At 26.6% G+C, this 11,573-nt stretch overlaps 1 protein-coding gene across 6 annotated transcripts in view; it reads left to right on the top strand.

The window, feature by feature from the left end:
* LOC107161758 (proton-coupled amino acid transporter-like protein pathetic) overlaps nucleotides 1–3,396 on the top strand; it is a 35,260-nt gene extending 31,864 nt beyond the window's left edge. For all 6 annotated transcript variants that reach the window (XM_015508287.2, XM_015508285.2, XM_015508288.2 and 3 more), the window contains 5 exons: nucleotides 62–146; nucleotides 892–1,164; nucleotides 1,511–1,689; nucleotides 1,796–1,962; nucleotides 2,406–3,396. In XM_015508287.2, the coding sequence (XP_015363773.2) occupies nucleotides 62–146; nucleotides 892–1,164; nucleotides 1,511–1,689; nucleotides 1,796–1,962; nucleotides 2,406–2,653 (952 nt within the window). In that variant the 3' untranslated portion in view covers nucleotides 2,654–3,396. The remainder of the gene's footprint in view (nucleotides 1–61; nucleotides 147–891; nucleotides 1,165–1,510; nucleotides 1,690–1,795; nucleotides 1,963–2,405) is intronic.
* The last annotated feature ends 8,177 nt before the right edge of the window (nucleotides 3,397–11,573 follow it).

Genomic DNA, 11,573 nt, shown 5'->3' with positions numbered 1-11,573 from the left:
TTGACCATACAAATATTGTCCAATATCTATATTCTATATTTACTTTTTATACATTTTTCAGAGGCCTCGTTAACACGTTCCTAACCATTGATTTGCTTGGTTGCTGTTGTGTTTATATTGTTTTTGTTGCAAAAAATATTAAACAGGTAAATGATAAGAATTTATATTTAATAGTTATTAAGTCATCATAAAAAAGTATTAATTAACTAATAAGGGAAATATTTTCAATTCACTAACTTAAATAAAAATAAATAAAGTTATTTATATTATATTTATACTATCCTTTTAAAAATGAATAATCTAACTAAGGTAACTTTGCTATTTTTTTTTTTATATATATATAAATTAATTAGTTTTAAATGAACAATTAATTTAATTTAATCTTGTTATGTATATTTTTAGTTAATTAATTAAAATATCGTAAAAACTTATGAGAAAAATATCATAATTTTCCTACCTTTAAGTTTGGTAATAGATCAGTTAATTATATTATTGAAGCTTATTAGTTATTACACACAACTAACATGCTAAATACGAATTTGGTATGTTGAAAGTTTTTAACACTGAGACAAAGACTTAAGCTCCTTTTAAAATATTTCAAAATACAAATATAACTTAATTACATATTTAAAAAAGTTATTTATTTATAGATACCAAGGCAGTATTGTGATGATAATATACCTATGTCTATTAATTATAATAATATAATAAATTAATGTATTAGAAAAATATCCAATTGAAAGAATTGGGTTACTTCACTTCCATAATAAATATTACAATACTTAATGTACTATAGTAATTAATGTTATATTTCTTTGTCTTGCAGTTCTTAATTCAAATTATATTGTTTGCATAAGTCTTAAACTTTTAATATCTATTTTTTGATTTCAGGTTATGGATGAATATGTTTTAGAATTAAATGTTAGATGGTACATGTTGATGATGTTGCCATTGGTAATTGTTATGAATTTAATACGTAACCTGAAGTATCTGGCTCCGTTTTCAATGATTGCAAACTTTTTGGTTGGTATTTGCATGACCATTACATTCTGGTACGTGTTTCAAGACGTTCCATCCACAAAAACTGTACCGTATATTACTGATTGGCACAAATGGCCACTCTTCTTTGGCACTGCCATCTTTGCATTGGAAGGAATTGGTGTTGTGAGTTAATCATTTTTTAAATTCAGTTTTGCTTTTAATTTACAATTATATTTTTATAAATTATTTAGAATAATTTCTAAAGAAAATTTCTTTATAATTATTATTGTTAATTTTTATAAATAATCAAAATTATAAAATATTGTAACTTAATTATATCTGAATAATAACATTATTAAAACAAATAAGAAAATCTATTATTATTTTACAAAGTTTACTTTATTCAAGAATAAGTTGAGTATTTACTTAAACTACCTCTTAAGCAAATTTATTTACTATTATACAAATGTGTATTCATAGGTACCTGTATATTAATTTATAATGACTATGTATCTGATAATTTATTTAGGTGATGCCATTGGAAAACAACATGAAGACACCACAACATTTTATTGGTTGTCCCAGTGTGCTCAACATTGGCATGGCCATTGTTGTACTTTTGTACTCTACTGTTGGATTGTTTGGTTTTCTTAAGTATGGTGATAAGACTGAAGGCAGTATTACGCTGAATTTACCAAAAGACCAATTGTAAGTTACTATAAATTTTTATTAATGAATCTGTCAACAAATTGTTTCAACAATCTTTTTATCACTGAATTAAATACATATAAACTGTTTCCATTCCTAATTACAGATTGGCGCAATCCGTAAAGATCATGATAGCCGTGGCCATTTTCCTTACATACAGTCTACAGTTTTATGTACCCTTCGAGATCATCTGGAAAGGCACCAAGCACCGGTTTACATCACACCCCATTCTTTTTGAATATTTGCTCAGAGTGTTTTTGGTCGTGTGCACGGGTAAATCATTCATTTTATGGAAATAATTAACTTGCCTATTAATATTTAATATTATTATAGAGTTGTGAATTTGTATGAATATTTTAAAAATGTATATTAATTAATGAGTAATCAATAATGACATGGTATATTAGTTGCATCTTGAGTGAGTTATTCCCTGCTATTGCAAACATCAACTATTATATTCATTATTTATTTACTTAATATGTAGGACAAGGTCTAACAAACAATTTAAAAAAAAAAAAATCAACATTAGCAAAACTATTCCCAAAATACATTTAAATATTTGTATCTGACTATAAAATATAAATCATATATTTATAATTTTAAGTATGATGAGAAATTAAAAAGTGTTATTATATATTGCTTAATTTTACTTGTTTAAATTAAAATCCAGGTAAATACATAATATTAAATCATAAATGTTTGTCTATTTATTCTAGTTTTGGTTGCGATTGCTTGTCCTAACCTTGGCCCGGTCATATCGCTCGTCGGAGCATTATGTCTGTCATTCTTGGGTCTAATCTTGCCAAGCTGTATCGATCTAGTTACGAACTGGGAAGAACCTGGATTGGGTAGATTATACTGGCGTCTATGGAAAAACGTGTTCATCATAATGTTTGGCATTTTGGGATTGGTTACCGGTGTTTATTCTAGTATACTTGACATCATCGTACAGTTCAATCAGTGAGCATGCACGCAAGTAATGACTTCAATTACAAAAGGATGGCAGTGACACAACTCTTCATACAGACAGAACAGCAATATTAGCGTTGTCAATTACAGCTATTAGTGTCCAGTTAAATTGTTTTTAAACAAAAAAAATAAAAACGACAATAACTATTTTGTACTGATTAACTAGGGCGCAACAGTGAATTTTGAAAAAAAAAATTTAATACAAAATCATGGATTTTAGATATTAGACTTATCTTTTGTCATCAGTTTGCGAGTATTTTATCATTATATTATACAATGTTCCTAGAACAGCCTTGTAAATATAATAATAAAATACCAAACTAACAAAAATTTAAGTAAAAAATTGAAAAATTCTTGTTGCTCAATATTTGTTTCTGTTAGTAGTACTTCATGATATCTATGAGTGTTATTTGCTCGTAATGGGATATTTTGGGTCCGATAAAGTTGTCCTTATCTTATTTGAATATTCCATATATTATCATAAAAAAATAATTCATTATTAATCCACATTTAAATAATCTATTGTAGTAATATTATTTTTTCTGATACTATATAGTATATACCATAAGACATTAAGTATTTTAGTTATTTTTATTTATATGCAATTTTTTTTTTATATATATTTATTATTTTATTCTTCACTGTCTCAAAAATATAATATTGTTTTTACGTGTCTAATGCTGATAAACAAATACATTTCTGTCCATTTATTATAATAAATATTTGTTTGACCAATAATGCCATAACATTTTTATTGTTACTGTGAAATTATAACTGTGTTTATTTGAAACTAATTTGCATAAAAATAAATGTATTAAAATTACAATAATCAGATACCTAATAGATAAATGAAGATTATTAATTTGGCTGAAGTTATATTTGAAATTACTTTCTTTCTAAACTTTACTTTTTTTTGACATAGGTGATTAATTGTTTTATAATATATAGTACATACATACTATATAGGTTTTACCAAAAAACATATAATTCTTGGAAAAAATGCCATTTTTTAACTAATAGTATACATTTTTTTAGTCTAATTGAATTACTATATTGAAGATAAGTGCAATCAACTTGTTATTATTATTTATTGATTAATAATTTAACTAAGAAAATTATAAATTAACAATCAAATTTTTTCCATAGGTAAGTTCTTATAAAATAAAAAAATAATAGATTTTTGAACCAATACAGCAATTTTTAGTTCTTCAATTTAGTATTATCATTTATCATATTATTCAATGATTCAAATTTAAAACACATGCCTATGTCTAACAACACCAAATTATAGCTTATATATCTATTAAAGTATGGAGCTCGTTGGCAAATTCTTAAACTCCAATCTTTATTATCTTCTTGTTTATTTCATTATATATTTCTCTTTGACATAGACTCCTATTAAAGATATTAAATTATGTTCGACTAAACAAAACACCGTTTAAACCATGTACAAACTAATAGAATATTTTGTTATAAAAAACAAAACTATTATACCTCAAATTTAAATTAACTCTAAGTATAATTGATCTTAATATGAAACAGCTGTTTACCAATTAATGTAACCTGAAATTATTCAACTACCTAAACAATATAAATAAATGATATGGTATTATTATTTATTACCATGATTTCTATAATTTTATTTACTAATTACTAGTTATCTGTGGTGCGATTAGAAAATATTGAAAACTATGGTAACCTAATGTAAATTTAAATAATATTATTTCAAAATATTTGGTTTGCATTTTATAGGTAGGTAGCAAATTTTAAATTTTAAAAAAGGCGACCTTGTGATGTAGTAATAATAAATATATGATAATAAGAAATATGTAATTATGACAAATTTTATAATATTGTCTATATGGTAGCTATAAGTTATTTTGATCAATCTAAGAGGTATTTAAATGATTTATTTTTAGACTGAAATTATACAAATTCATATCCATCGTTGTTGATTTAGTATCTGAATATTATTGTATTTTACTACGGATATTAATATACTTATTTTTTTTCCTAACTACATGTGTTATATAGCTGGTGACTACTACCAATTTACTATTTAGTGAAGTGCTCATTAATTTACCTATTCATAAATTATAAAATAATTGTTTGTCAAACATCCTAAAGTCTAAGATTCTATTAATTTGAATATATTTTACCCTTCATCGATAGTAATTATTTTTGTGTATGTGTCTTAAATTACTATCTTACATACATAATATTACTTTTATTTTTTATAATTGAGAAATTATATTTTTATGGTGTATACTTTGGTTAACAATTAATATTAATATACAGAATATAATAAATATTTATTTATAAAAAATCTTAATTTTTTATTGTCCAAAAGTTTCAATTTAGATTACAGAATTTATGACAATGTTGAAATTTTAGTTTGGTCAATAAATGAACAGTATCGATTAAATTAAAAATAAATAATTGTTCTTCTTGTGTAATTTGAGTTACGAGTTAAAATCTTAAAATAATATTTTGAAATAAAAAAGAAAACAAAATGTTTAAATTTTATATGTTTGAAAAATTAAAATTAATATGATAGAAAAATTATAATATAGGTGTGATATGGTGTACGATTGTATGAAGTTATAACATGTCTGGAAGCATTTTAAGAAAATTTCTTAATTTTTAAAACACATTTTACAGCACATCTTTAAATCTTACCTACATTTTACATAATATAATATACTATATTATTACATATTCATTACTTGGATATTTAATGCATAAACATTGTTAATATTAATAACTTTAATTCAAAATTCATTAAAACATAGTAAATACTGAAAATGTATTTTAGGTACTCAATTTATAAAATAAATAAATAAACTGTTAAGGAAAGGTTATTGTTGTTACACGATCATGAGGTTGTTTATTTGAGTGATACACACTACAGTTAATTTTTACTATTTTGATAATTATGCTGAATTTTTTTTTATAATTTAAATCGCATTTAGATAATATAACCTTCCAATGTTTAATTAAACCAATAACCGGATATTTTGTTCTTATAATTTATTGGTACATATTATTTTTCCAATATAATTTATAGTGTAAGTTTTTGTTTTATATAATTAAAGTATAATGAAATCTGTGATGTTATGCAAAACGATATTATTCGGTAGCTGTAAGTAATTATTTTAGTCTAGAGGATGCTGATGAAAAAAAAATGTATATGTAACAAAATATATAAAAGAAAAAATGATAATGTTATATTGTCTTTATTATGTGTTCAATTTCACATTTTTACTTGTTACTCCCGATTCTGTGTGGTACATACAATTTGCACCACTTACAAAAATTAAATGTTCCTAAATTGTCTATCCAAAGCGCCTTATTTTAAATTAATATTATTTACATTTCGTATTTCTTCTATAGGTACTTAACATCGACATGTATATTGAATGTTTATAATATAAAGCATCAACTATGAAAAGAAATAACTAAAAAGTCACTTTTAGATTCTGAGTGGAACGATGAGTCGATGAATGTATTGATTTTACCATGATGTGTGTTGATTTTTTTTAAATTTTTTTTTGTGTCTGTCATCACGTTTTAGGGCAGTAAAATTGCTTCAATTTTTGACTTCAGTACCTCGTTCGATCTGAAAGTGAATATAGTTGGTACTTTGGCGGGTCAAAAGTAAAAAATTCTTAATATTTTTGTAAATAATCGGGATAAAAATTAAGGGAAAAACGGGAAATTTTGACAAAATCGATTTTGGGTTTATATGTAACTTTAAAACAAATGACCATAGATACATGAAATTTTGAATTAAGTTGAACTATTCGTAGGTATTTGCAATTTTTGATCATCATAAGTTTTTTTAAAATTAATATCGATAAAAATGTATTTGTTTGGCAGAAAAGCTTGAACATTTAATACAAGCTAGGCTCTTAACATATTGTTACTATAGCAGTTGAAAAATAAAATAAATTCATAGTCACAATTTTTTTTTATAAGCATTCAAAGTTTGAATTTTAACAGAATACGTAAAAATCACGAAATTTCGCAAATTATTTTAAGCTAGAAAATTCATGAAAAAGTTTCATTTTAAATCTATGATTTGAAAATGTTTAATAATCTATAATAAATCCTAGACAGATAAACCGTCTCCGCTCAGAATCATTTTTCGTATACAATGATATAATATCATTGGATTCAAATTTAATTCCATCCATTACAGTAACTCACTTGTTAACATATAAATATATACCTAGACAATATCATAGGTATACATATAGCGAAAATATATCATGATTAGGTTTACAAAGACAGTAGAGATATGTTTCATCGTTTCATATACTTCCTGATTATTTATATTTTTATGACTATCAGATGGAACCGATGGAAGGACAAGTTTTATTTCAGGATTGTTGTTATCAAATAATATGATGTATTGATATTCAACATGCAGGCTATAGGTTCCCCTTAAGCTAATTTATTAATAAGTATTACTCTTTAACAACTATAAAAGCTCATACATGATACATGGTAAAGTGAACAGTTAGAATGAATCTTTATAAAATGTAAAATTTTCGATTAATATTCATCCATTGCACTAAAAACACACCTATATATTTTTTGAAATTAAACAACATGATGGTGAGATACTAAGACGATAAAGTCCCGAGAATGCGCAGATACCTAAGCTATTACGAGAAAAACAGTAATATCCAGCTTAATAAATCCATTGTATTATGTAATACTGTAATGATATGCTCACACATCATGATTGTATGTTGTTTAAATATTCAATAAAATAAATAACAGTCAAGTTGTCGCCCGCAGATAACAGTTAAAATCCAACAAAAAAAACACCATTGTCCACTGATGAAAGGAACGATTTGTATTATTTAATCACATGAGAACTTATACGTAGTTGTGACTATCTGGCACAACACGTGTGAGCTATTTCGTGTGCCACCAGAGCAGAGGATGGTCCAATGAGGATCTCTGTTGCCAAAGACAATGCTAAGTCTTTGGAAACGCAGAGGCCTTTGGTGGAGCCACCTACAACCCTGGCTGGCTGGACCACGTCGTCTCCTTCCATCAGTGCATGAGCACCACTCTCAAGTGTATGAGCAGTGAGCACCCTCCAAATATAAAACAACTTCAAGATTGCAGGAGCACCTAAAAACTTTTCAACACCAGACATTGCGAGCGACAGCTGGACCGTTTCTTTTTTAAAATCGAAATTTAACAGTGTTGTTTTTCTTTAATCTGAGTGTTTAATAAAAAATACCTTTATTTATTTTATTACGTAAACTGCATATCAAAGACAGCTGCGAATAAGGTAAGGTGCATGCGCATCAATATTCATATAATTTCATATATTATATTGTATTTATTAGATTTTTATAATTTAATAATTAATATTTTATTACTACGGTGTACTTGATCGTTCTCGAATCACGACCTCGAGAACCCTCCGACGATCAGGAGGAAGGTAATAGCGCAATTTTAATATTTATATCTGGTAGCTTATTCTCCAGCTCTTATACGAGTAGAGAACAATACAAATCCTTTAGTGTAACTCAATAAATCAACCAAACACCATTTTTATTTCTAATATCCTCATATCTTCTACTAGTAATATATAACTATTGGCAGGAGCCTTAGTTATATAATAATTGTATTAACTTAATTATTTTAGTTATATTATTATTTATTTTAGAATTTTATTCATATTATTTTAAATTCTTTTCTTTTATTTTTGCGTTATTACAATACTAAACGCTGTATAACTAAATAATATTATGAGGTATTTTATTTTCCATATGTATGAAATTAATAAGCCTTTTTTATTATTAATAAAGTACATTTCGAATGATATTTGAAAGAGATAAGTATGTTTTATTACTTGATATGTACTTATTATTAGTATATTATTTTAAATTGTTTATTATCTATGATATATTACAAGTCATAATAGAAATACCGTTATGTGAACTTAGTGAATACCAATCAAAGTCAGGATGTCAGGAATGGCTTGTTTGCCAACGATTGAGCATAGAAATACGTACGTTGCCGTTTTTATTATTTTCAAAATAAATTGTGTCAGTATATTTTTTTTTTATTTAGGTACCTACTAAATACTTATAGTTCACAATACTAATTGGTTTGAATTATTATTGTTAATGTTTTGAAAATATTCCCTCCAAACAGTCCAAACTATTTATTACTAGGTCATAAATTACATTAAATACATCTTTTTGATTTTCAATTGGATAATCAAAAGTTATTTCTCCATCCATGTTTTTTTTTTTTTTGTTTACTCAATTATTTTAAAATTATAGAGAAACGTTGTAACCTATACTATACATGGTATTTGATATAATGATCGAACCAAATCGAACATCAATGGTTCGATTCAAAAATTGAACTCGGTACGAAAAAAATTCGAACCCAACAGGTATCAAGCATTTTTTACTGGTCGAAAATTGAACTTGAAAATATTTGTTGAACCAGACTTCGGACTTGGCCACGATAGTTCAAAGACCAGATATTTGTACAATAATTCTTCAAAAGTTATTTAAAAAATAAATAAAATTGATGATTATTTAGAAATAATTAGACTATTGGCGATAGAAAGTGATAATTTGTAACGGGCACGTTGTGTACCATTTATAGTAATATTTTGTTATTTTTTCAATGGCCCTTTACAGATTCACCCCCACTGGCCTAAATATTTATAAATTTTTTATTGCTTGCAATAGAGGCTGCAGGCCTACAATCATAATGTTCCTATATTTTTGCTTTTATCATATTTATTGAAGAGGGTAAAATCTATTTTGGGTAAATCCATGATAATATTCCGATACCGTGGCAGTGCTGTTGATAAAAACATGTGAAGTGAAATGGTACAACATCAAATCCTTTAACTTCGTGGAGATCTAATCAAACTAAATTCCCAAATGTATTGCCAGTTGCAATGAAATATTTAGGTATTCCTGCCACGTCCGTTTGCTCTGAGCACATGTTCTCAAAAGCAAGACAAATTGTTACTAAGAGGTTTGAGGAGACAGAAAATTAGTCCTGAATCAGTAGAACAATTGGAGATTTCTCATGATAATATATAATTTTTATGACCTAACTAATGATAATATTTTAAATATATTTTAAAAATAAATAATAAATATGTTGAATTCGAGTTAGACTTATATTGATTCTAGGTTCAGTTCGGTTCAATTAGTTCGAAAATATAAAGTTCAGTTTGATTTAAAAATCCTGGTTTGACCCATCACACTATTTACCCAATTTGCCCAATGCATACAATTATCCGATATTTCTAGATTGACATTGTAATATAGGTACTAATAAGTAATTGTTAATCCAATAATTTTAAATACCTATACTAAACATATTTTAACCTTTCGTTGCGAAATAGGTACCTACCCAAGAGGTCAGCAGCCGAGAAATTAATACACTTTTGTAGAACTAATAGTTCATCTCTAATCCAATTCTAGTTTTAAAATTAAAAAATAACAAAAAACAATGAAGTTTCAGCTCAATGACCCAAATATCGCATGATGGGCTTGTCCAGGCCTGATAATTTACCTAGGTATAGTTTCACACAGACTCCTATATTTATCGATTTTCTTTTGACTTATAGCACTTTTACCAACAACCAATGGGAAACTATGAGTTAAAATAATCGCCATTCTTTTAGAATTAAATACCCCCATCATAACTCATAAAAATACTTGTAAAGTTGCAAAGCACAACGATTGACGAATATTCACCCCGGTTTTGCTTATAGTAAATTTAACCTATATACGAGTATTTAAAAAAAAGTAATATGTATCGGTGCTTGGTTGTAGATGGACAGAAAAATTGGCAACGTTGTATTCGTTTGACTGTGCTCAATCAGGTTGTTAAGAAATAGGGATCGTGCACAATCAGTTTCCACCGAGGTCTTTAAACATGGGATGGAGACAAATCTCTTATAGTTCCCCTTCCAAACGAGATTCGCCACTGTAATAATATATCGTTCACACGTTCACTGCAATTATTTCGAAACTAGCATTAGTTATAATATTGGTACCTACAGCAATAGTATTTTATGACAGTGTATTACATTATATTGTTACGGAATTAAATTACCTATCAGCATTAGTTGAAAGCTTATAAATATAAAAACAAATCTGCATATTATAATATATTTTATGTGATAGGATCCTACTATTATTACGCATCCGCTGTAGTGCAGATTGCAGACGCTTTACAAAAGATACAAAAGCACCGTACAATATTTTATGTAATTATAGTTCTATAATATATGTATGTGTAATATATAGGTGCCTCCTTTATGCATAGGTAATTATTAACGGTGCTTGCTGCATTTTGTCGCAGTACATATTATCTGCCACCTAGCTACTATGTAACATATTATATACAGTGAAACTTCCATAAAACGAACTTCCATTCAACGAAATTTTGCTGTATAAAAAATTACTTTTGAGAACCATAACCTTCATTTTAAATTGTGCGAAAATGAATTTCTCTATATTACAATTTTTTTGTTTCCCATTTGCGACTTCATTAGGTGTATGGAAGTTTCACTGTATATGTGTGTATTAAATACTCTCAACAGCTACCTCCTACTTAAAATAACTATTTGAATGTTTAACAGTAAGTACCTGACGGAAATGGTTATACTAATTCAAAATAGTTTTAAAATGTTTACATACCTATATATAGGTGAACGTCATAAATTGGCTAAGCAAGTTATACCTACAAATTTATATTGAATAAAAGTCGTTTTATTCTTCTTTTTCTTTTTCTTTGAGCCAGAACAAACAATACAAGAAATAATGTCATGTTTATCATATTATACAATATTATGTTGTGAGTACATATTTCGTAATGCTCGTCGCGTGCGTAAATCGGAGGTTTTT

The sequence above is a fragment of the Diuraphis noxia genome, unplaced genomic scaffold (assembly GCF_037042655.1).
Source record: "Diuraphis noxia isolate RWA-SAM2 unplaced genomic scaffold, SU_Dnox_SAM2 contig0004, whole genome shotgun sequence".
Taxonomy (NCBI): domain Eukaryota; kingdom Metazoa; phylum Arthropoda; class Insecta; order Hemiptera; family Aphididae; genus Diuraphis; species Diuraphis noxia.
This window is presented reverse-complemented; position numbering and strand designations above follow the sequence as displayed.